Source organism: Anas platyrhynchos, chromosome 1, assembly GCF_047663525.1.
Source record: "Anas platyrhynchos isolate ZD024472 breed Pekin duck chromosome 1, IASCAAS_PekinDuck_T2T, whole genome shotgun sequence".
In the NCBI taxonomy this organism is placed as follows: domain Eukaryota; kingdom Metazoa; phylum Chordata; class Aves; order Anseriformes; family Anatidae; genus Anas; species Anas platyrhynchos.
The window spans coordinates 198095424-198120793 of record NC_092587.1 but is presented as its reverse complement, the minus strand read 5'-3'; the positions used below and the strand labels follow the sequence as shown (position 1 = coordinate 198120793).

The 25370-nt window shown below is 38.3% G+C and overlaps 1 protein-coding gene across 3 annotated transcripts in view; it reads left to right on the top strand.

Moving 5' to 3' along the window:
- Positions 1 to 25233, top strand: part of LOC101789505 (N-acetylated-alpha-linked acidic dipeptidase 2) — a 40762-nt gene extending 15529 nt beyond the window's left edge. For 2 of the 3 annotated variants that reach the window (XM_072032806.1, XM_038176817.2), the window contains exons 7-19: positions 1505 to 1598; positions 1874 to 1972; positions 4100 to 4185; positions 5687 to 5806; positions 6240 to 6322; positions 8901 to 8964; positions 11576 to 11643; positions 16153 to 16244; positions 17605 to 17695; positions 18347 to 18611; positions 21879 to 21960; positions 23108 to 23200; positions 24465 to 25233. In XM_072032806.1, the coding sequence (XP_071888907.1) occupies positions 1505 to 1598; positions 1874 to 1972; positions 4100 to 4185; positions 5687 to 5806; positions 6240 to 6322; positions 8901 to 8964; positions 11576 to 11643; positions 16153 to 16244; positions 17605 to 17695; positions 18347 to 18611; positions 21879 to 21960; positions 23108 to 23200; positions 24465 to 24654 (1427 nt within the window). In that variant the 3' untranslated portion in view covers positions 24655 to 25233. The remainder of the gene's footprint in view (positions 1 to 1504; positions 1599 to 1873; positions 1973 to 4099; positions 4186 to 5686; positions 5807 to 6239; positions 6323 to 8900; positions 8965 to 11575; positions 11644 to 16152; positions 16245 to 17604; positions 17696 to 18346; positions 18612 to 21878; positions 21961 to 23107; positions 23201 to 24464) is intronic. The other variant, XR_001195375.5, reaches the window with a different exon arrangement.
- Positions 25234 to 25370: the final 137 nt, after the last annotated feature.

Here is a 25370-nt window from a genome sequence, read left to right as displayed (position 1 = left end):
TGGGGTGGTTCTGGAAATCTTGCTGGCTTGTGTGACTACTACTGGAGGCGTAAGAAATCACTATACAGAAAATAAATAAATAAATAAATAAATAAATAAATAAATAAATAAATAAATAAATAAATAAGGATGTCTGCAATATAGGTAAATCACAGGGTAACAGAATGGTTTGCGTTGGAAGGGACCTTGAAGATCATCCAGTTCCAACCCCTTTGCCATGGGCAGGGGCACCTCCCACCAGACCAGGTTGGGAGGGTACTGTATGGTCTCCCTGGAGACTTCTCTTCTCCGGGCTGAGCAACCCCAACTCTCTCAGCCTGTCCTCAAAGGAGATGTGCTCCAGCCCCTTGATCATCCTTGTGGCCCTCCTCTGGACCTTCTCCAACAGGTCCATATCCATCTTGTGCAGGGGGCCCCATGGCTGAACACAGGGCTCCAGGTGGGGTCTTACAAGAACAGAGCAGAGCAGAGGGGGACAATCCACTCCCTCACCCTGCCAGCCACACTGTTTTTGATGCAACCCAGTATACAGTTGGCTTTCTGGGCTGCAAGTGCATATTGACAGCGCATGTTGAGCTTCTCATCCTCAAGGTCCTTCTCCTCAGGGCTGCTCTCAATCCTTCCTCCACCCAGCCTGTATTTGGGCATGGGAATGCCCTGAGACAGGTGCAGGGCCTTGGACTTGGCTTTGCTGAACTCCATGAGGTTCGCACAGGCCTACCTCTCAGGCCTGTCCAGGTTCCCCTGGATGGCACTCCTTCCCTCCAGTGTGTCAACTGTGCCACACAGCTTGGTGTCATCAGCAAACTTGCTGAGGGTGCACTCCATTTCACTGTCCATGTCACTGACAAAGATGTTATATACTGACAATCCTAATACTGACCCCTGAGGAACACCACTCATTACTTGGACATGGAGCTGTTGACTGCAACTTTTTGAGTGCAACCATCCAGCCAATTCCTTAACCACCTAGTGGTCCATCCATTAAATGCATGTCTTTCCAATTTAAGGACAAGGATATCATGGGGGACAGCGTCAAATGCTTTATACAAGTCTCAATAGGTTATGTCAGTTGCTCCTTTCCTGTCCACCCCATTATAGAAGGCCACAATATTTGTCAGGCATGATCTTCCCTTTGTCAAGCCGTGTCGGCTGTCACCAATCACCTCTGTTTTTCTGTGTGCCTTAGCATAGTTTCCATGAGGATCTGCTCCATGATTTTGCCAAGCATAGAGGTGAGACTGACTGGTCTGTAGTTCACTGGGTCTTCTTTTTTATTCCCTTTTTAAAAATGGGAGTCATGTTTTGCCTCTTCCAGAGAGTAGGAACTTCATCAGACTGCTAAGACTTCTCAAATATGATGGACAGTGGCTTAGCAACTACATCCACCAGTTCCCTCAGGATCTGTGGATGTATCTCATTGGGCCCCATGGACTTGTGCACCTATTTTTGATAGAAGCTGATAAAAATGCTATAAACTTGACATTTTGTTCTGGTTTCTCAGAGTACACTTTCAGATACAAGCTTAAAGAGGGTGTAGGGATTCCAAAGATCCCAGTTCATCCCATTGGATATCATGATGCAGAAGTGTTACTACGGTGAGTATACATCAGTCCCCTTCTTCTCTTCAGAATTTAATATCTGCAAATGTGCAATTAACATTTTTATGCTAACTGTATTGTTACTTGTATTTATTGTTCTTTTGTAGTAGTGTGTACTTCAGGAAACATGGAAAATGCAAAACAATCTGTTGCTGGCATGATGTTTTTAAGAATTTTGTAAATCCACCATGATTTAGGCACAGTAACTCTTCAGGGAACTTCTGTTTTCAGTCCACTGGTCAAGTGTGTTTGTCTTGGTTTTCACTTAACAGTTCAATGGGAGGACCTGCAGCTCCAGACAGCAGCTGGAAGGGAAGTCTCAATGTGTCTTATAACATAGGGCCAGGATTTGCAGACAGCTCTTCAACAAGGTCTGTTTTAACACTCACCTATTTATAAAATATGTCAGCAAGACAAAGACTGTGAAACAATACATCTAGAGATACTATCATAGAATCATAGAATGGTTTGGGTTGGAAGGGGTGTTAATGTTCATCTAGTTCCAACTCCCATGCCATGGAAAAATTAACTTTTTTTTTTTTGTTTTTGGTGAGCACCACTCAATGATAATTATTAGAATTTGAAAATAAATGGTCAAAGCTATAGTTATGGATACACATGTGGGTAGACAGATGTAGAGGGTACATATCCAGCCTATATTATTCTTTCATTTGTAATGACCAAGGAAAAAATAGGACAGCCAATATGTAGAGGTTCAACAGGGAAGTACTGCCAATTCAGTAGTTCTCTCCTAGATTTTTCCCTTGTCCACTGGATGCCTCACAGTATTTCTTTGAACTTAAAGCTGTGAAATATCAAAATGATGTGGGAGTCCATCAGCTGTTTCCCAAAGCAGGTAGGCCCCCTGGTAGAAAGCCCTTAACAACAAGAAGACATAAGAGCACAAAACACATATATCTTACTAACTTGTTTGGGAGAAACTGGACTTTGACACTTGGATTAGCAATAGTGTGTATGCTCTTTTTCTTTTTTCAACTCTAATGGAGAAATAAAACTGGTAAGGTATTCAGCACTAAGAGTTGCTCTCAGACAGACTGAGCCATGTAACGATTGTAGTTGGATGTCAAGGATTTGACTGGCTGTCAGGGGCTGTCATAGCATTCGTTTTAGTTTATAACTGATAAGCTATGTTAAATAAAGATCAAGATCACTTTCCTATAGGAATACCTCCCACAGTTTCAGTTTGCACAAAATTTTATTTCATGAGGACTGGTGAATAACAATGAGCAAATGGTGTGTAAAAATTATGCATCATTATTACTGCTCTACCTCCTGTAGAACAAGAGAGTGTCTTAATATATGATTTCGAAAAGACTTAATTGATTGTTACTCTTTTCTTCTGTGTTTTAACACCAGCTTAAAATGAATAAAGTAGGAAAAACAAACAAACAAAGAAACAAGAAGGCATATTTGACATAATTAAAGTGCTGTTTTGAATGTCTTCAAGAGCAATAAAACCCAACAGTGAGAAAAGAAACAATATGATTCATCAACAAAACATATACATGGGACATATTTTTGAAAAGCACTTTTAACATCTTCATACTTGATAGAGACACAGTTTTTATAAATAAAGGCTATTCCTGCATATACTTCTCTATCAGAGTAACTCTAGATCAAAGCGAGCCTTTTGAATCTAGGTAGACAGTCGCTTGCACATGAAAAGTGTGCAAGTATATACATGCTCAAGGCACTAGTGTCAATTATTTTCTGGGCAACAATCCAGTAGCTGTCCTGAAGTAGATTTTGATTTTGACAGCTATGCAGATTTGCTGCTGAAAAGATAGCTTCAAATGTGAAGCATTTGGAGTTTTGCCAGACCCAGAATAAGCATTGTTTGATTCTTTGTTTTTAATACAGATTAAGAGAAGCTGAATATTGCATTATTTTTAGCTCTTCTAATACCTGAATTTCCTTCCTTTTTATAACATTTCATGAGAACTTTTTTTGTTTGTTTGTTTGACAAGTCCTGATCACTTTGATCTGCTGTCCTAAACAGCAATTTCAATTTATTCATGCAAACTATTTATAGTGACTCTCTCCCCAACTTTTACACCAATTCACATAACTGTGCTACAAAATCACAGTGTATTCTTTATAAAAATATTGATTTTTGCAGTTATTAGTTTGGTCAAAATATTAAAACATTTTTAGTTACTGCATATGCTTTTCAGTTTCCTTCTGTACAATTGACGAATTGACTCCTATAAAAAACAATTCAATAAATTCTGTAAATGTTTGAAACTTTGGAGGTTAGCCTGCTTAATAGTTTTTTTTTTTTTTTTTTTTTTTTTTTAAAAGCCACTTTCTATCAACAGTTTAATATGAAATAAAAAAAAATAGGACACTGATACAACATGACAGATATGCTGAACACACAAAGCAATACAGAAGTACAAACTTTATGGCTTACAAGCTGTGACTTTTTATTGTCTTCTCAGTCAGAGGTGGTTACTCCACACTGTTTTTCATTTCAGAAAAGTCAGAATGCATGTTCATACAGACAGTAAAATAACACGAATTTACAATGTCATTGGTGTCCTCAGAGGAGCAGTGGAACCAGGTGAGCATCAAGTGCTTGAGAATTTTAATTCCTTTTTTATTTTGTGCTTGGTGAAATTGTTCTAATGCTGCAAGAAACAAAGTTTTTAAGATATACAGATAACATTGGAATATTGGAATCTGACAAATCCTTAATAGCTTGTCTTGTCCCTCCCATAACATGTTTTTTCAGGAGCATTCCCAATAATATATTTCAATAGGAATGCTAGAACAATAGGTGTCAAAGAATATTTTATAACTCTTTATTTCACCATGGGATTACAGCATGCATGCATTTTCTCTTAGACATCTTTACACAATGTGAAGTATAGAAAACTAATCATGATTTGAAACCTTGACATCCTATTGTTAGTACTGCATTGCAGGGCATACACGTGAAATAATTTTAAGTGGAAAAACATATATAAAATATTTATTTTCTTCGTATATACCCTTCAGTAGACTAAGTGAATGATTGAAGATTACTGTAAAAATACATTTCTAATGCTGATATTAAAATTATTTTTTTTTGACACAAGTAGGGATGCAATCATAGAGTCACAGAACTGATTGGAGGTGTGAAGGGGCTTTGAAGATCATCAGCTTCCAACCCTCTGCCATGGGCAGGGGGACCTCCCATGAGACCAGGTTGCCCGAAGCCCCATCCAGCTTGGCCTTGAACACCTCCAGGGATGGAGCATCCACAGCTCCTCTGGGCAGCCTGTGCCAGGGCCTCACCACCCTCTGGGTGAAGAATTTCTTCCAAATATCTAATCTAAACCTAGTGCGCCACCTGACAAAGTGTCCATCCACAGCTTTCCTGTAGCCCCCTTTAGGCACTGGCAGGCTGCTGTAAGGTCTCCCCAGAGCCATCTCTTCTCCAGGTTGAACAACCCCAACTCTCTCAGCGTACCTTCACAGGAGAGGTGCTCCAGCCCCTTGATCATCCTTGTGGCCCTCCTCTGGACCTGCTCTAATACTTCCATATCCTTCTTGTGCTGGGAGCCCCAGAGCTGAACACAGGGATCCAGGTGGGGTCTCATGAGAGCAACTCCCTCTCACACCCAGCTGGTCACACTTCTTTCGATGCAGCCCAGGACATGGTTGGCTTTCTGGGCTGCAAGCTCACATTGCTGGCTCATGTCGAACTTCTCATCCACCAACACCCCCAGGTCCTTCTCCTCACGACTGCTCTCAGTCCAGTCATCCCCCAGCCTGTATTTGTGCTTGGGATTGCCGCAGCCCAGCCTCAAGACCTTGCACTTGGCTTTGCTGAACTCCATGAGGTTCACACAGGCCCACCTCTTAGGCCTGTTCAGGTCCCTCTGGATAGCATCCCTTCCCTCCAGTGTGTCAACCGCACCACAGAGCTTGGTATCATCAGCAGACTTGCTGAGGATGTGTTTGAGCCAATTGTCTGTGTCACTGACAAAAATGTTAAATAATACTAGCAGAATCAATGGAAATACAGATAATCTAAATGCATTTTTAAGTAATTATTGATATTGTGTGCTTGTTTCCAGATAGATATATTATTTTTGGAGGTCACAGAGACTCCTGGGTGTTTGGTGGTATTGATCCAACTACAGGCGCAGCTGTTCTTCAAGAGGTTGTTCGGAGTTTTGGTAAAATGAAGATGGAAGGTAACTTATTTATTGCAGAATTAAAGTGATGGATATGGGAAACAGCAACAATGAGAGACTATGCTGAATGTTCCCAGAAGCAGTTGTGTTGATTTAACTTTTCACCTCTGCAGAGAGTTGTAGTTCTCATTATGAAACATGCAAATTTATTGAAGAATTGCATGTGTATCATTGCATCTTAGTTGGCTGAATTTATTCCCTCATGTCCCTCATCAGTAGAAGATTAACCTTTTAGTTGTATAGAATGAAAATTGTGCGTTAGGAAGAAATTCTTCTGTAGTAATACGTTCCTCTAAGGGCTTAGAGAGGATTTTTTTTCTACTGCTATATCAATTAAGTGCTAATTTTTAAAAGTGATTCAATTAACTGTGTTGGTCTTTTACTAGACTTTCTAACTTGAGCTGAATTTTGAAATTTAACTATGTGATTGCAGGTTGGAGACCCAGACGAACTATTATTTTTGCTAGTTGGGATGCAGAAGAATTTGGATTGTTGGGTTCCACAGAATGGGCTGAGGTAAATAAAGAATAGCGTGAGGCATAACTTGGACATCTGTTGCAGGAAGATGCAGAGCCTAATGGTGTCTATCACTAGACTGCAATCGGTAACTTCAAATTAAAACTGGAGCACAACAGATTCCTCTTCAGGTGCTGCAAGGCCCTCATATATTTATGCAAATTACCTATCTAACTTCTCACAGAAACACAGTTCTGGTGAACTACATCAGTTTATTGGTACTGAACTACATCAGTTTATTGGTACTGAATGGTTTAACATTTTTTTGTTCTTAGAATTTTATTTACAACGCTGTATTTAGAAAACTTAGAGTTTTAAAATTCAGTACAAGAAAATAATTAAATCTTTTTATTTTAATTTATTGGCATGTATTTCAGTAAACTACAAAATTACATATCAAAATGACACATTGGAGGAGAAAACCAGAATTGTGCTCCCAATACCAAAGGGATTCCATCATTCTTCTGTTAACAAAGCTGTGATTTCTCTTCCCTTGGATTTGCACTCCCATAAACCATTTAGCTTCCAGGTGCAATAGACTCTCTGCATCTTATTGTCAGTTTGTGTGACATTAGATGAAGAAAGCATAATTTATAATATTTTAAAAGTCATTTACTGAGGGATTTTAAAGGATTTGCTTTAAAACTTCATGTCATCTGAGCTCCACTGGTGACAAAAGCAAATCTTATATTACTCTTTTATTTTTGATTCTGTTCTCTATCTAACTGTTCATTTTTAGATAATGTCAAAAACAAAACAAAACAAAACACAATTGTTCACAATTGTTTTAACTATGAAGAATATGAAAGCATGATACTTAAAAGGTCTGTTTCTCTTATGTCATGAATAAATTAGTTATTTTATACTTGTTCTCGTATTGCTACTGCTGTTCTGCAGTGTTTCTTGTTTAATAATTTAATAGCTGGTAATCTATCATCTATTGCATTTCATACAATGGCAGCTCTACTAGATTAGAAAGCCATAAACACCATTCATATCTGAACCTCAATGTTTTTATATTATTGTTTTCTTGCTTTATCTTGGTGGTGTGCATTCCTCCTCTTGACACCAAAATTAGATTTTAGTTTCTCTAGAGATTTTCCTCACAGCTTACATTTGTGTTTTCTGCAGCTGCTAGATCTGTCATCTACTAAATCTTGAGGAAAATTAACCCACTATATTTCCTGTTTTCTGTGATGGTAAAGTAACAAAAAGACTCTGCAACTGTGGCAACATCCTTTTGTTGCATAAACAATCTCCATTGCTCATAAATGAAAGAATTTCGTTATGTTGCAAATAAGCTTTTGCACATATATAAGGCCATGTGTATGCATATCCAAGTTTGCTTCCTCCCTTCATTTGTTTCTTTTTTTGTTTGTTTGTTTGTTTGTTTGTTTCCAGAATCTTCTCTACTTCTTGTTTTAAAGATACCAATTGCATTTTGGAGTTATCACTTACCAATCTAATTTGCAGTTCACATGACTTACAAATGATGTGTGGTGTTATAAATCGAATGAATCAAGTATCAGTTACTAACCTAATTAGAATATCTATTACAAAGCCAAGATTTAGTAAAATACCACTTAGTGATTAGAATATCAATTTCAAACATAATTGCCAGTTTTCAAAAAATTAAGCCTGCGTGTGTATATATTTAGCATGAAAGCAATGGTTGGTTGACTCAAAACAGTCAAATTCAGTGCTTTGATTCATCCCTTTTTGAAATGGAAGAGTGTAGAAATGACAGCGATACCCAGTTTATCTGTGTTAAAAATGAGTTCAGTACTGGGATCTGACATGAATAACTGGGAATTAATGGCATTAAGGAATTCTAGATCAGCTCACAGTCGTCATATTTTGCACATTCAAAAAGTGGTTGATCTTGGACTCTCTTCAGTATGCCCAGGTCTTTCTTGTACTGGGGGGCCCAGAACTGGATTCAGCACTCCAGGTATGGCCTCACCAGTGCTGAGCAGAGGGGCAGGATCACTTCCCTCGGCCTACTGGTGGTATTTTGCTTCATGCATGCCATGACACCATTGGCCTTCTTAGCAGCAAGGGCCCATTGCTGGCTCACGTTCAGCCTGGTGCCCATCAGGACCCCCAGGTCCTTTTCTGAGAGCTGCTGCCTAGGTGGGTGGCCCCTAGCGTGTCCTGGGGCCTGAGGCTATTCCTCCCCAGGGGCAGGACCCTGCACGTCACCTTGATCAACTCCATGATGTTCTTGCCAGCCTGCTGAGGTCCCTTTGGATGGCAGCACGGCCCTCTGGTGGGTCACTCCCTCCAATTTCATGTCTTCTGCATTAGTTTTCCTGTCCTGTCTTGCTCCTGTGTGATGCAGCAGACAGACCTCTATTTTGTGGGTGGTTCCTAGAAAAAAATTGAGTCCCAGATGTAAGAGTGAATTTCGTATGCCCAGATCATTAACCACCCTCAAATACTAGTATAATGAGTAAGGTACATTGTGCTACTTATCCTGACATGGTTCTTAAAGGTAAGGTGGTAAAAAACAGTATACTTAATATCTTGACTAAATGTCACTAAATGAAAAGTAATAATTGCACTTTTACAACCCTAGGAAAATGCCAGAGTCCTCCAGGAACGGGCAGTTGCTTACATCAACACAGATTCTTCTATAGAAGGTATGTCTTATTTTTAAACTCATTTTGCTTTACAGATGTCAACTTTAGTAGTTATTGTGTGTTATTCATTGCATCCAGAGCTAGTAAATGCAAAATAGATAATGTGACATTCAACATAACTGTACCAAATGCAGAATTAAGTAGAGAGAACAATTTACATTTTCATGTTGCTTCCTTCTTGCAAATAGTTCCAACCATGAGCTGCAGTTGGCTGCCGGAATGCCTCCTCTAGAATTTAGTGTTCTTTACTAATGAATTGAGCAGTCTGAATTGTAAAACTGCTTAAGTGCTTAACTGCTTTAGCTTTGTTTTACAATTACAGATTTGATATATAACAGACTGTTCCTTGTTCTGTTTGCAGCTCCAGCTCAATTTACTGTGGAAGTACAGTATCTTGAGACACTACAATTTATTACAGTCTCAAGACATATAGCGTCAAGACCTTGGGCTTACATTTTGTGGGGGTGGGAAAACATTTTTTTGCTTTGGGACAGCGTAGTCACCTTTGTTCATTGCTATGAGCAAGAAGGCTCTGCAAGGAGTTACATATTATGGCAACACTGTCCTAGAAAAATGAGCTCTCAAGAGTGGTTCACAAGAAAGTGATCCCCCATTATTGAATTTACTATGCCCTTCAGATTCTGAGAGGAATGCATACAGGAATGATGCTTAGAAACTAGACTTTGAAAACTGAAGGCAGCACAGTGACCTAAATCAAAATAAACAGGACATTTTCCTTCTTAAATTATTCTGAACTTTATTACAGAGGGGCCTCATTTCCTATTGTTTATGCTGAAATAATAGTCAGTAGAGTCCTGTGAAGCTGTTCTGAACCATATCTTATGTTATTTAGGGCGTTGCTCTTCCCATGTTAAACCCAACTTATTTGGGCTTACTGTGTGTGAATAAAATGGATATCGATAGGCACATTTAAGAACTTGTTTTATTCATGTCAGCTGAAAATTCTATCTGTCACAAAAGGATTGGAGGGAAAGAAAAGCCAAACCCAGTTTCTAAATGCTCAGTTGGAGTTGGGGTATAAGGAGAGTAGAGCTGTTCCTTCAATTATGTAGCTTACATGCTGTGTAAAAAGTGGAGCAGAATTTCATGCCTAGATCTCACAGATGAAATAATAGCTTTACAACTGCTTCATATTCTCAGCATGGATCATAACACTTTTTTTTTTTTTTTTTTTAGTTGATTTGCAGCCAACATGCTGCTGCATTAACAATTTTCTTCCAAATCTTAATTATTCAAACATGTCTCTTGTTTTATGCATTAAAGAAAATGTAAAAGTAAAACTGCTGGAAAAGAAAAAGAACACCATCTTCAGAGGACTGTTTTAAGTATCTTGGACGTCTTTCACTTCACTCTGAGCATCCCCTGTAGAGCCAGAACATCCATATACTCTGGAATTATTTTGTTTATCATCATGCTTTTTCTACAGTGCTTCTTGTGCCATGTTTTGAACAGCAAATTATTTCTATTGATTGTCCTTTAGCACCCATGACAGAATAGTGGGTCATCCTTTTAGGCATTTATGTAATTCTAATTTCCAGTTCTCAAATACAGACCCTCTTTGGAAACATTATTAATGTTACCTAGTAATTTTTTCATCACCATGGGATTTTCTGAATTTGTCAGTCAAGTACTCTTGTGAGTGCACACCATGCAAGGAATGGCCAAAAGGTCTTAAGCAGTGTCAAAACCCAGCAGCAGTGTTATCTGACAGCTTGTCTTTCATTACATCAAAGCCTTCTCATCCCCCCTTTGCTATTGTCCATCCTAGCTGCTGTTGGATGGTTGTAGCCTACAGAGAAGGTTGCTTGACAGCCTAACTGTAGTGGCAATAGTTTCTTTTCAATGGGGCTCTTGCTGCTGTGACTGACAGCTTTGGGAGTAGTTAGTGAGCTCAACGTAGCCCCAGGCAATGTTGAAACCTCATGGGTGTAAACTGAAGAAGCTATAGCATGGTGGTAGAAGGGGACGTTTAGAAGAGAGTAGATGAAAACACTACTCTGTAGCTTTGTTGCCTTCTGTTTGGGTGAAGTTTAATACTGAAACACAAAATGCCAAAAGTCTTGCAAGTCTCTTACTCAGATGACCTGTTGTTTTTTTTTCAGATAAAATCTGAAAAAAAATATTACAAATGTCCTCTTCATGGTAAAAGAAGAAACAGCTGCACTGAGAAGCTTCTTAAAAACTTTTGCAAGGGAAATGTCAGTTCCTGAATGCACTGACTTATTTTTTATTTCTTTTTCTAGGATGTTACCACTGCTTCTGTTTAATACATGCTTTGGGGAGCATGTGAGTGACAAGGATTTGTAGCAGATGAGGGAGAGTTGGGCATATTCTAGAATTATGGGAAGGCTTCATTACATTACTGTGTACATACCATAACCAATGCATTGCTGTTGTGTAGGAGCAGTAGCTTTTACAAGGTGACCAACTAAATAGTCTGTTTCTGTATAAATTCTGAGGCAAGATCTAAATTCTTTGCCTTAGAGTCAAGGAGAAGTTTGTGTAAGAAGGGACTGCAAGACTAGCCCATTAGGAAGATGATGCTGATGATATGTGGGGGAAGATTTCCATGTCTGTGTTTCATTTTCAGGCAACTACACATTAAGAGTTGACTGCACCCCTCTTCTCTACAGACTGGTGTATAATCTAACTAAAGAGGTACTGAATCAGAGTGTTTATTATTTGTGGTGTTCTGAGAATGTAAAACTGGAGGTTTATTGGATAAAATTGAATTATTGTATAATATTCTTATTGTCTTATAGCCATGCTGGAAGAATCTTAATCCTACCAAAATTAGTGTCAAAACTTCCCTTCAGTGGTACACAGTCCAAGCTCATGGTTCCTCAGTATTTGTAAGAAGGCTGAAATGTATCACTAACATAAGTGGAATATTATTTGCAATTTATAATATACTATGTAGAGATAATTCTGAACTTCTCTATAATTCTATATAGATAAGTCCATAAATAAATAAATAAATTCCAGATAATTAAACACTTGAGCAAAATCAATTCTCTAAAATAAGCGTTCAAGGAAATAAATGGTGTTTCACATTTTGATTTCAAATGCAATCTCTTAAAATCTAAAATCTATTACTTTTCACATTAGCAAGCTACCATTTTTTATTGGTTCTACCTGAATGTCCTCCATTTCTTACTGAGCCCTTGAAACACAATGATAGATATGAAAGGATTGGGTGGGTTTGTGGGTTTTGTAATAGGCCAGATGTGTGGATTTGATTGACAAGTGGCCTTGTAGTACACTTGTCCTTTGCTTTCACCTCTCAGCATGAATTATGATAAGGCTGAAGGACTGTGGTCCACTAAGGCATGAAATTTCATTGGCTGTATAAGTTGTTAACCAGCTGAGGCACATAGCATGAGGCATTGTCACTATCCTCATCTCAATTAAGTGAAGGCATCTCTATCTGACTTAAGGAAAATAGGAAAATAGGCTCCCTTTAAAGGCAATGGGTAGAAATAATTTATGTGCCCAAATGTGGTTGTCTACTCTCGTGCATACAGAACCCTCTAAAAATCTTCTTCCTCTGTTATTAAGGGAACCTAGGTGACTTGGTCTGTTCTAGAAATCTGCACTGAAACTTCACTTGGTAGGATGGCTCCAGCTATGAGTATCCCTTCCCATAAGATGCATTCATTATGAGCTATTTTCACATGTAGTACATTTTCTTTTGACACTGGAAATGCCATCATGTGAATATGAGGTAGTTTATCTATGCTGTTCCCTTGCTTTTCTTCCATTTTCTACATTTTATTTTCTTATCAACTCTTTTTGTCATATTCTTTCTTCCTTGCAGGGGGAGAAGCTGTGCTTGTTCAGTCAGCTGCTGTCACACTTCGCACACTGCAGGGCAGTCTGTTTCACCTATACAAATTCCTATGTCCCTAGTGCTGCAGGGTCCTGGTTAGAATAATTTTCTTTCTGTGTGCAGCAACTCGTTTACCCAGGGATTCATTTTATTTTTTTTTCTGCAAAAGATAAACAAAGTAAAATATGCTCTGGATTAGAAATAGCATCTTATTCTTTGATCTAAAGTCAACTATTCAACTATTGCTGGCTTTGGGTAGGAAACTTCCTTTAACATACCATATGAAGTTCTTAGGACTGGCATTTTTGAAAATCTTCCTATTCAGTGTTATTTAAGATTTAACAGTAGAAGTGTAATACAAACAACAGAAAACCTGACAACTACTCCATAATTCCATGCTGTTTCCTTGCTAAAAAGCTCCTAGAAGTACACTTTATTTATTCATATTCTTCATAGCTTCATTTGTTAAGGGGTTGAGTTTAAGGCAGAGAGGTGTCAGTGAGAAGTCTGACTATTGCTTGAGTTCCTTAACGCTACTGCTGAAACATCTTAGACTTTTTTCTTTTTCTTATTAGTTTCTTATAGACAAAAAAAAAAAGACAACTATTTTTTTTTCTTTTATGTTTCTTTCACAGAGTAGAATTCTGCAACAGCATTCCAATCCAGTGCTGTCCTCTACTTTCTGTACACATTCAAACAGTTTTTGCAGTTTTCTTCTATAGTATTGTCTCTATCCAAAAAATATCATTTATAATCCCTTTTTTCTTTAGACTATTTTTTCCATTGTTTTGGCAAATACATTTAAGACACTCCTTACCATAATATATATATGTATATATAAATATATATATTTTTTTTTGAGGAAAATTTTAATTTTAAGTTTAAATTTCCAAACCATCTTTAATTTACTGATGTTGATGTGTCACAGGTGACCTCCAGCGAACCATGCCTCACAGACTGTGAAACCTTTCTCTCACACCCTTTTGAACTTTCCTGTAAGATCATTAATAGCAGTTGTTGATTTTTTCCCAAGGAAAAAGATGTTTTGATGAACTCTGTGAGAGAAAGAATACCAAGGGGCATTTATTGAAAGACCAGTTCTACCTTGACCATGATTTCTGGTGACATAAAAACATGTATACAGATGAGTGAGAGACACTCTAGAAATATGTCATAAATTTTCCTTGGCTCACTGATTCTGGCATCACAGAATAAAATTAATTTAAGGGATCAAACATCTTCATTCTCTGGAGCTTTACAAATTCCAGTGAATTGAATTAGCAAAAGAGGGAGAGAAACTAATGTAACAAGTAAAACATGGAATTTTTATTTTGCAGAGGGATCAGCTTGTATTTATGTAGCTTGCTATAAAGACAACTAAGATCTATACCTCTACTAAGCTGTGTCTTTTCCAATAATCTTAAAATAAGAAGTAGAACAAACAAACAAAAACATCAACTAAATTCTGTAATGACTAGAAGGATTCAGCTGAAATTATTATATTCTTAGTTTTAATATTCTGACTGCAGTGCTGTTTTTGGAAGACACTGGGAGGCTAGATGTACATACCAGAGCCAATGATTTGCATTAGGCTTTTGCATGGGATTGGATTTCATTCAGAAAGCCCAGTAAGTGAAAGAACATTAGTGCAGATGTGGGTGATTATGCATGTCTGAAAGAAAGTTATTTCTGTTCACATGAAAGAGTCCAACATCCAAACTTGGAATATGTGTTCTTAGACCAAAATCATTGACATAAACCCCACGAGCTTTTTGCTCATCCTGTTTTTTTTTTTTTTTTTTTTTTTTTTTTTTTTTTGTGAACCACTTCTCATCAAAAAATGTAGTGTACAGATGAAGTGTCATCTTTCAAGGAGTTCTGCATTTAAGTGCAGTCCTTAGCATACAGATGGGATGTTTAGAAGTTGGCAATCTCTTTTGGCCCAGCAGTACTGCTAGATTTCTCAAAATTATTTCTCACCAGCCAACATCTGCAATAGTCCAACTCCAATTCCCCTTTTCTCATCATCACTTTTTACATTGCATTTATATTTAAAGAACTCCATGTCTTCTTTGAAGTAACAGTGAGCTTGTGCTGATTCTAGATTTGGATCTAAGTCAGGATGAATGGTTTTGACATGACCAGAGCTGTCAGAATAACATCTCCGCCAGAGCATGGAGTATTGTTACTCACATATGTCAGAGCTCAGCTTGCTCATATTAATATGCCATTTTCAATTTAAGCCATAGAACTTGACCAAAGTGCCCTGAAAATGACAGCAGTCAAACGGTTGCTTCACAAAGTTGTTATTTTTTTTTCCTTGTAGTTATTGCCATAACCCCAGAGGTCAGAATTCCTAGGATTTTCAATTTGGAGTCCGTATATTTTTCAGTGCAGAATTTAAGACTCAACAATACTGTGAAACTATGTATCTAACCATGCATGTTTATGCTTTGTATTTTGAAAATAAATAAATAAATCCCAATCCTCTGCACATGATAGCCAATGTGATATTTAAAGGACCATACTGGCTTTAGCCATAACTAACAAAGATTGATAGGTGTAGCTAGAGACTAGGGCCAGAGTTTTTATTTATGTGTAACTCTGCCACAGATTTTCTAACAGCTTTGGTCAATTAATTTCCTACTGCTTCATAGTTTTCCCAGCTGTATTTTGGCTGTACTAGTATTTACCCTTCATGATTACATAGCTTTCAATTTTTTTAAGGTAGGGGTGGGACCTGCATTTGTACACACGGTGTCTTGCACAACAGGGCTCCAGTCTTGGTTCAGTTCCCCTGACACTTCTGTAATATAGTTAGTGACAGGTTATGCCCCTTCTTTCTAACGTAATTCCTATAACAAAGAGCAGGCAAATTTCAGGCTTAACCTGTTGAGAGAATGTAGTTGCTGTTTGAAGCAAATTTGTGATGGCTCAGGGCTCTCTTCTCCCCTTGCTTGCTGAAAGGATTGCTGCTGGAGCAGCTCCATAGTGCTATTACATGTACTTGTGCATGCGCATACAAAGGGCTATAATAAAGTGGTAAGAAATCCTAAAAATCCCAAGTATTCTTCCAATTTCTTCCAAAACCTGAGGGGTTCAAGCCAGTATTCTTCAGCTGTACCTTGCTGTACTGTCCGTGATTGGGTCCAAGTGCCTGTCAGATGCTCTTTACGGTTGGGATCCATAACTGTATAGAAGAAATGTAAATGAACTATGTGTACTTCATTGCATACAGCAATGCTATTAAGAATGATGCAGATAGCTGTAAATGTCTCCTTTAACACTGATTTCAGTTAGAGATACTTCCAGTGAGATTATAATCTTTTTGTTTCCAGATCTCAAGCCCTGATGAGGGTTATGAAAAGAAGTCTCTCTATGAGAGTTGGCTTGTGAAAGACCCTGCACCTGAAAATAATAGTTATCCCAGGTAAGTTGTTAATTTGCTTTTATTTTCCCAATATTTTAATCATATCATAGCACAATTCCTCTACAGAATTCTTCAAGATGTATTGCTATTGATGACAGCAACTTTTTAGTACGTGGTGTCTCCAACAATATTTGATTTTAAAATCAAATAAAATGGTATGACCTTTTTAAAAAAGATGATCTATACCCACTGCAAGAGGAAACCTCACACTCTTTAAAGGCTTCTTATGGATAGAAGAGCAATCATGGAAATGAAGGGCAGGGAAAGAATTCAAAGTGTAGTTTAGTCACCCTTCTAGATGAGATAATATACTATTGTTAGGCTAAGCAAATGCTCTGTTGAAAGAAACTGCCTAGAACAGTAATGAAAAAGCTCTTATGATAATTATTTTTTTATTTACGTAATGGATGTACATTACAAATCTTTATTTGAAAGTATTAAAACTTCAAAACATTGTTTAAGCCTGTGACTGTAAGGCTAAACCTTATACCCCCATAAGGTGAGTAGAACTGCCCCCTTGTGTGATTTGACCCAAATGTTCTGGATGTATGACCCTATCATCTTGCAAGCCTTGGCAATATGATCTCCTAGATTCATTAGACTCACTAAGATCTCTTCCTTTTGAAAAAGCCACTAAATCTAATCCTCAGCTGAAACAAATAGTTTCTTGCAGAAATGTATACTAATGGGAAAGCTTTAGCTGGGTTATTTATTTATTTATTTTATCTGAGAAATGCCAATTATTCTTCTGGCTAGATATTTAACCCTAAAACTTAATATAAAACTCAAATAAATATTTGAAAATACTGAGAATATTTCAGGTTTTTATTACTGTTTTTCTTTTCCTCTGTCTTGCCACACCTACCCAGCAGATGGCAATATTTACTTGTAAGTAATAAATGCTAATCTTCTACTGTGGAAATTATTTACCAGTCTTTGTACTGTTGAATATGCTGAGTATATAAACACATCTGTCTTTACATATATTGCCTCGCAATTCTTATTAGTTTGGAAATAGATGTTTAATATTTTAAGATTGCAGAGGCTTATCTGATGTAAATCTACAGCTCTTGTGTATACTATGTACATTTTTTTCCTAATGTGGCCAGTGTCATAATCAGGGTCGCTACCTTTAAATGACTCTCCCAGTAATATTGGATACCGGATTAGTGTGTTAGAATAAAACCAGTTACGGTAATTAAGCTTGCTGCTCGTCTACTCTCTGATCTTATGAGTGTCCCTGGTGTGCCCTTCAGAAGCCTTGACCTCCATTTCTTTGAAAATCTACATTTTGCATAAATTACCATCATATTATAAAATAAGTACTTCCTCTATGACATGTTGTCTTTTCTACATGTAGAATAAACAAACTGGGATCAGGCAGTGATTTTGAAGTTTACTTCCAGCGACTGGGAATTGCATCGGGCAGAGTGCGTTACACCAAGAATAGGGTAAGCCATGTAGATTGCTTGAAGGAGTTTGATAGGGCTGAGCAGTCATCTTTTAAGAGCATTTATTCATAATTAGTAAAGAAGCTTCAACATTTTTTTTTGTCTCATTTGTACATCAGTGCCATTTTTTAATTAAATAAGAAACCTATTAGCTTGGAGAATAAAACATTACAGTGATATGTTTATTTTATAGGCTGTCAAGTACTGAAAAGGATATTTACAAAATCTGTTTGGGGGTGTGTATTTCATTCCACGGTACCATTAGTAGTCCCCTTAACATACACATCCTCCTTGATATTATTTGGAGAACCATGCGACATAAAAAGGGATCCATGACAGGATTTCTGCAATTGAGAACTGCAGGCTGATTTCACTTTCCATGGAGGCACTCTCTTTACAAGGGAACTGAAGTCAGGTCTGTTTAGATGGAGAGAAGGAAGCCTGCTCACTTAATCGTGTGTGACAGTCCATGGATTCAGGTTGTTTCATTATCCTAAGATGAACACACAAAAATGGGAAGGATAGCAAATTGTGTTTTGTAGGAAATAGCTTTTTTGATTTGGATGCTGTGCAAAATATCATACCATCAATAAAACCCTTAACTGCAGTTAGAATACATGGCACTGACAAATTTGCTTGCTCTTTTTTCAGAAAGCAGACAAATTCAGCAATTATCCTGTTTATCACACTGTGTATGAGACCTTTGAGTTAGTGGAAAAATTTTATGACCCCACCTTCAAGAAACAGCTAGCAATTGCCAAGTTACGAGGCAAACTGGTTTATGAACTTGCAGATTCCCAGATCATTCCATTCGACTGTAGAGATTACGGAGAAGCCTTAAAAGGATATAGCGATAGAATTTATAAACTGGCCAAGAAACATGAAGAACGGCTGAAAACTTACAAAGTGTCATTTGGTGAGTAATAGCCAAAGCAGAATTTATTGAGTGCATTAATTAGAATTATGCAGAGACATGATATATCTGTCCTCTCTCTGAAACTGAATTCCTTTTCTGTTTCAGTTCTTCCATCATAATAAAGAAAAGTCTTCTAAAAATATATTTCTAAACCTAACACAGTATTAGCACGTTATTGGTCAGATGAGAGAGTTAAAATAATTTTCATGCATGTTATTATGTTCATTATTACACTGCTCACGAGCAGTCATGAACCACAATCAAATGCAGAACAAAGAAATAGTATTGACCTGCTTCTCACCCCGGACTAGATTATTTTCTCTTGCTTAAAAGAAGAAGACAGGTTAAATGTTTGGGGCAACTGTCTGAAACCTGGGAGATGCAGGTGTCATTTCCTCCTCAGGCAGAGGTTTAGTCTGTCTGACCTTGGGAAACCTGCTTACCATCTGTGTCAGTGGCTGGTACCACATTTAGGTAACAGAACCCTTCTCCAACTTCTGCATAAATACATTCACTGAGCACTTGAAAACATTTTGATGAGGCACATAAAATAGAATGGAAGAGACAGAGTACTCTGGATCACAAACTAGGATGGTTTCCACAATCATTTTTTTTTCCTCTCTGTCTCTTTCTTCTTTCTCCTTGCCTTGTTCACCCCTTGGTTTCTGTACCATGGAGAATTTTTAGTCAGTCCTAATCCACATGGTATCTGATGGACCCATGGGTTAGAGACATAAACTGGCTTTTCAATGCTGCAGTACTCATTTGGGTTGTCTGAAACGTGAAGTAATTCAAATCAAATCCTCGCTTAGGAAAAACTAAAATGACATTTAAGTCTCGTTAGGCAGAAAGCTCTTGAGTATTTTGAAAAGACTTCATTTTTTTAAATTTTTTTATTTTTGGTAAAAAGGCTTCTTGGAACAGAGGAAGCATATTGGGATGGATTATCTGGTCTGAGATTTATAAGAGATTTATTTCAACACATTCTTGTGTTAACTGTAGCATATCATCTGGGGAAACATCAAGATTGGACTTTCTTTTTGCACTGTTAGAACAGCTACCAAATTTTCTGTTAAATAATTTATTTTCATTGTGTTTCCTTCTCATTTCAAATTAGAACTTGCCCAAATGAATTTCCAACTGATGTATATACTTCTGTTCTTATGTCAATTATGTTTTAGAAGCAATCTTTATTATTATTTTTTTTGGCTTTTGTTCCCTAACTATCACTTAACTCTCTCCTTAATAACTTTATAGACGTGGCACTTTGGCCGTTTTTACAAGTTTTTTTTTCCAGTCTTTTCATTATTTTCTTGTCTCTTCTTTGATGCCTGATCAGTTCAAATTTATTTCTTTAAAAAGAAACTATGATTTTTATTTTTTGTATATTCTATTGCACCAGAGTGCATTACAATGAATAGATAGCTTTTATGATACTTTGCAAATTGAAATTCATTTCACTCAGCATTTTCATAGAACTACCTATTGACAGCACTGAATGTCAGAAAGCTGTTAATTAAGCCTGAATAAATCACGTAGTTGTCCTTCACAACAATTGATGAAGCTTTTTTTATTGCCTTTATAGTCACATTTCAGCTGCTCCTCTGCAACAATGAACACTGGAAACCTTTTTTTTTTAATTTATTTTTTTACATGAAATAGTACTTGTAATAATATACTATCAGAGCTAAGGTCTGTAGGGGAAATGAATAAATAAAATTGATAATATTTTTTAAAATAACCAAAAGTGGCAGCACTGAATAGCTCATGAACATGAGCACAAATTGTCTTATATATTTTCAGATGACCTTTCTTTTTTCTCTTAAATCCCCTCCTACTGCTTCTGAAATATAATCTGTAGCCTTGATACAGCCATGATGTCAGCCCTGTCCTCTGCCAAATTGATAACTACTGCCCTGGGCAAATGCAGTTGTGGACAAGCACTGTCCATAAACAGGTTGCAGAGGCAAAATCTGTGCCTCTGATTATGTAAGCTAAAGAAAAATATTAATGCAAGAACAAGCAAGTGTGGGCTGGTGATGGATAAACACGTGTGCTGGAAATGGAAAGCAGATGAGACTGCAGAGCAGCTTTCAATAGAAGTCGTGGGAACAGACAGCCTATGTGATTTCTAAAATAGTGTGATGAGTTTACCAGCACAGCAGGGCCTCGTTCCCCGTAGGGGATAGGGTTTAGGAGATGACCTAATCCACGTTCCTGTGCAAAGAGAGGATACTCTGCGTTATCTAAAGTTTCCTGAAACTTTTGGGCAAAATGTGCAAGTTGTGAAACTATGTAATGAGCTGTGGTAAGGCCAGAAGTTCTTCTCCTCAAACCATCCACCTTCCTTTTGTTCCATGAAAATTAGCTGTAGAAATCGATACTTCTTCCCAGGTCTGTATCAAATCGACCCTTCTACAGGAAAATCATCACAGTTGATGTCATTAGCAGGAGACAGTATCTGTAGCTGCTTCTGAGGCAAAGCTATCCCATGTGGCTCGGACATGCTGCCAGGGGCAGAGCACAAGAAAGCAATGGGACTTACATGTACTGCCCAGAGTGAGGTGTAACAGGCAAAATCCTGGAGGCCAAGCAGCAGCACAGGGGATGGCACAAGGTCATGGCACAGACACCTCGTGGGCTGCACCTTAGCAAGCGTGGGGCTTGGTTACTTTACCCTACCTATCTCTGGCTGTGCACCACCATGACTTTTTTTTTTTTTTCAATGTCTTTCTCAATACTATTCAATAGGACACTCTTCTGTTATGATATGAATAGGAAATTATGTTCCAAGAGCTTTTGCACAGCCAGCTGGAAGAGCTGGTATTTTTGATGTCAGGCTTTTTATTTTTATTTATTTATTTATTTTTTTAATCTAACCTAAACTCTGCAGTATGTCCCGATGTTAAAAGGGGAACAGCAGAGTTTTCCATTTGCAATGCCAGCGTCTTCTCCTTGGCAGGCAGAGGCAAGACGTGGGCTTGGGAAGGCCGTATCCAGCACCCTGCTCTGCTGTTGGCGTAGTTCCACTCTGTCCTTGTCTGTTACTGCTGGGAGTGCAGCTCTTAAAGTCTGCTCTGGGGAAACTAATGGAGGCTAAAAATCTGAACTTCTAGGAGAGACGAGAAAACTAATGCAGGTGTAACAGCAAAATAATGCAAGTGGAACAGCAAAACAGACGTAGTTTTGCTCCCCTTGGGCAACTGAAAGGTATATTGGGCTCTGTGGATCCTCTGAAGTTGTTCAAAAAAGTCTTTCCTTGTCTAGATGCTCTTTTTTCTGCTGTGGTGAACTTCTCAGAGGCTGCTGCTGAATTTCACAGGAGACTTGAAAAAGTTGACAAGAAGGAGTAAGTCTGGAAAAATCTATCTCCATCTTAGTAAAATCTCCCCTGTGGTCTTTCCTTTCTTTGTCCAGGGGTGTTCCTGAAGCCCTCCATCAGCCTTTGGGTAGAGAAAGTTAAAAATAAAAAACATCTAAAGCCTGTGTCAGTTTGGGCCTTGCTCCTAGGGCAGTCTGCATGTCTGGTCACTCCTTGCGGTGGCATTCATCTTGCTCAGTTTTTAGCTACCTTGAAGATATAATTACTTGTCCTGATTCCCTTTATATTTCATGGAGTGAAATTTGTATTTTGAAGGGGCAATTAATCACATCTCCTCAGGTACCCAGGGCAGCTCTTTCTTTCCAGTGACTACACAAGGAACCTGTCTGATTAGCATGGACCAGAGCCCTTGAACTCTGAGACACCCAATATCTGCCAAGATTAATTCTGCTTTCAGTGATGAATAGTATCAGCTGTAGAGCTTATAAGTATCAGCTAGTCATTACAATTATTGTAATAAAGGGAAAAGCAGGTAGCAGTGGAAGTTCAAGTCTGATTGCGCTCTGTATTTAGACACCTTGGCTTGAGAGCTGTAGGTGACACAAATGTTTGTACTTTCAGCACACCTCAGGAAGACAGGGTGATGCTCCAGAGTATTTAAGACTCCTGCGTGGTGCTTGTGAACCTATGGGCCCTATGGGACTCCCATGCCCTTTGGGTGCAGTGGCTGGAGGACAGGTGCTCCTTGGTACCTTGTATGGTACATAGCGGTTGTGTTTAGGCAACTGAATCCCATCCTTAGAACATTGTTCTATTTATCTGTGTATGTATGAATGTTGTAGAGAGTTTGGACCCTTGATTTGGAGGTGGACAGTAAAAATATAGATATCTTGACCTAAATCTCTGCCTTCCTGTCCCTGCTGTTAAATGGGATCCTCCTAGTGCCATTTAATACTAAACAAGTGTCTATTGAGTTGTCTAACACAGAAATCTGAATGCATTAATAAAACATGTATTACTTCCATTTGCAAAACCTCATATTTTTGCAAATGTAGACATTCTTCATCACTTTTTTTTTTGTTTTCTGTCCAAAGATGAGGAAAAGTGTTTGAATGAAAACGAGCAGTCCTGTTTCCCTACTGTGTAAAATGTCTCTTGTCTACATTTTCTGCAGTCCCATTGCAGTGCGAATCGTGAACGATCAGCTGATGTTTATAGAAAGAGCTTTCATTGATCCTCTTGGCTTACCAGGAAGGAAGTTTTACAGGTAAGGCAACAACTTTCTGAACTTGTCTAATTTTCTAACTGTGTAAAGCACTGTGGTTTTGCAGATGAATCCCATCCTCACAGGCTGATCAGTTGGACTGCTGTATAGGCCCTATAAAGCCCAACAGATTCTGGTTCAGGTATAATGCAGTGAGTAGCAGACTTTGTTGATAATCTCCAAGGAGAACTTTTTGCCTGCACCACCCTCACAGTGCCTAATTCCTCTTCTCAGCTCTGGCACTCTATTTTTATTAGCCTTGATAACTCTGTGAACTTGATTTGAGAGTATGTGATAGATACTACTTCTGTTACACCTTGTTCTTGTAAATCTCTACCAAGTGATGACTCAGTGCATAAACAACTCTATGGAAAGAAAGGAAAGAAGGGAGTACAGTAAAGGGAAGAGGACAAGTATGTAGTGAAGAGAGATGTCCAGAAGAGAGAGACTGGACAGTGTCCTCTCTCCTCAGGATAGATAGCACAGAGATCACAGGATGAAGAAAGGCCCACGAGCTGTGCTGCAGAGTCCCATCTCTCCCAGCTTTGGCCGCTTCCCATGAGCTTAAACCCTTAACTGGTTATTACTGAAGTTTTCTCTGTACAAGTCTGCAGGGCTGGAGAAGGACAATACTTCATGCACCACCACATCCTTTATAAAAGTGCTGTGCAGTTATTAGGAGCACCTGCTGGAAGCAAGCTTTCAGCGTCAGGTGTGCCTAACCTTTGCTCTCAGCATCCCCCTTTTCCTGATGCCTGGGTGCATCTGACTCACTGCCTGGTGGCTTTCACACCACGCCAGAAGCCCCTCAGGCAGGTGGAATTGAGAATCACACTTCCAGCCTCCTAGGACAAACTGTTGTTCACACTTCTGGAAGAATGAAATGGTTGTTTTCTACAGTTCTTATTTTTGGGTGTTAGGTAACATTTAGAGATATATATTTTTTAAAATGCATTTTATTTGTGCTTGCATCTATTATTACAGTTTTAGTATTTATTTTGAGTTGGGGGGCATCTTTTGCATCTATAAATGTGTTTCATTACTTCATGTGAACAAAATAAATTTGAAAATAAATCTACAACTATTAATTATTAAAAAAATAAAAATTAAAAAAAATAAGCCATGGTTTTGCCAACTTCAGCTCCAATACAATCACTTCTACTCTGAAGAATCTGTTCTTCTCAATAATTCTCAATAATTTTTTGAGGTTTCTGTTATTTTTTTTTTTTTTTACTTAGTATACCTACATTTTTCCCTTTCCCCACAGACATGTCATCTTTGCTCCAAGCAGTCACAACAAGTACGCTGGCGAGTCCTTCCCAGGGATCTATGATGCCATGTTTGATATTGAAAGCAAAGCAGACCAGCAGGAAGCCTGGGAAGAAGTGAAGAGGCAGATTTCCATTGCAGCCTTCACTGTGCAGGCAGCAGCAGGGACATTGAAGGAAGTAGCATAGGACAATGGCTTCAAAAAGCTGAAATAGCAGAGTCTGAATGCCCTGCAGTCAGGCTGCAGTGATCCAGTCTCTGCAAACTGCCTGCTGTACCTGAGCTCCCATCGCACAGATGTACTGGTAGGGGGAGCAGGAGCTCTGTGCTCCAGAAACTTTGCAGCTAGGAATTACTGCTTCTCTGATACTGGCAAAACTGTAACTTTAAGAACAACCCTGGATGGAAGACAATCTGTGGGGCAGGCAGGTGGGGAGAAGGAATATTCAATTCTCAATCAGATTTTTTTCTGAAGGATCTGCCAATTTGAGATCCCACATCTTTTAGATGTACAATCTGGTTATTTGCAAAGCTGTCTGCTAATCTTGACCGTAGCACTGATCAACAGCATATATTTCAGCAAAAAAATCAAGCAGTCCTCAGCATATACATTTCTCTTGTTCTACTAATGATGTTTATTATACAATACACCAAAAGCATTTCTGCATTTTAGTATCCATTCTGCAGGACTAGTCAGCACTCATTTTGCAGACTTGCTTTCTTTCCCTGAAAAAAATAAAATAGTGGTCCTCTGACTAATTGCCAAAAGGGCTAGTGACCTTCCCTTGGAACCAGAGAAAACAGCTGCTTTTACGAAGAAATCCAAAAACATTTTATTAGGCATTTATGCAGAGACCTATGAACAGCGTGTGACCACCCCTCTGAAAATCACTGTCCACCTCTC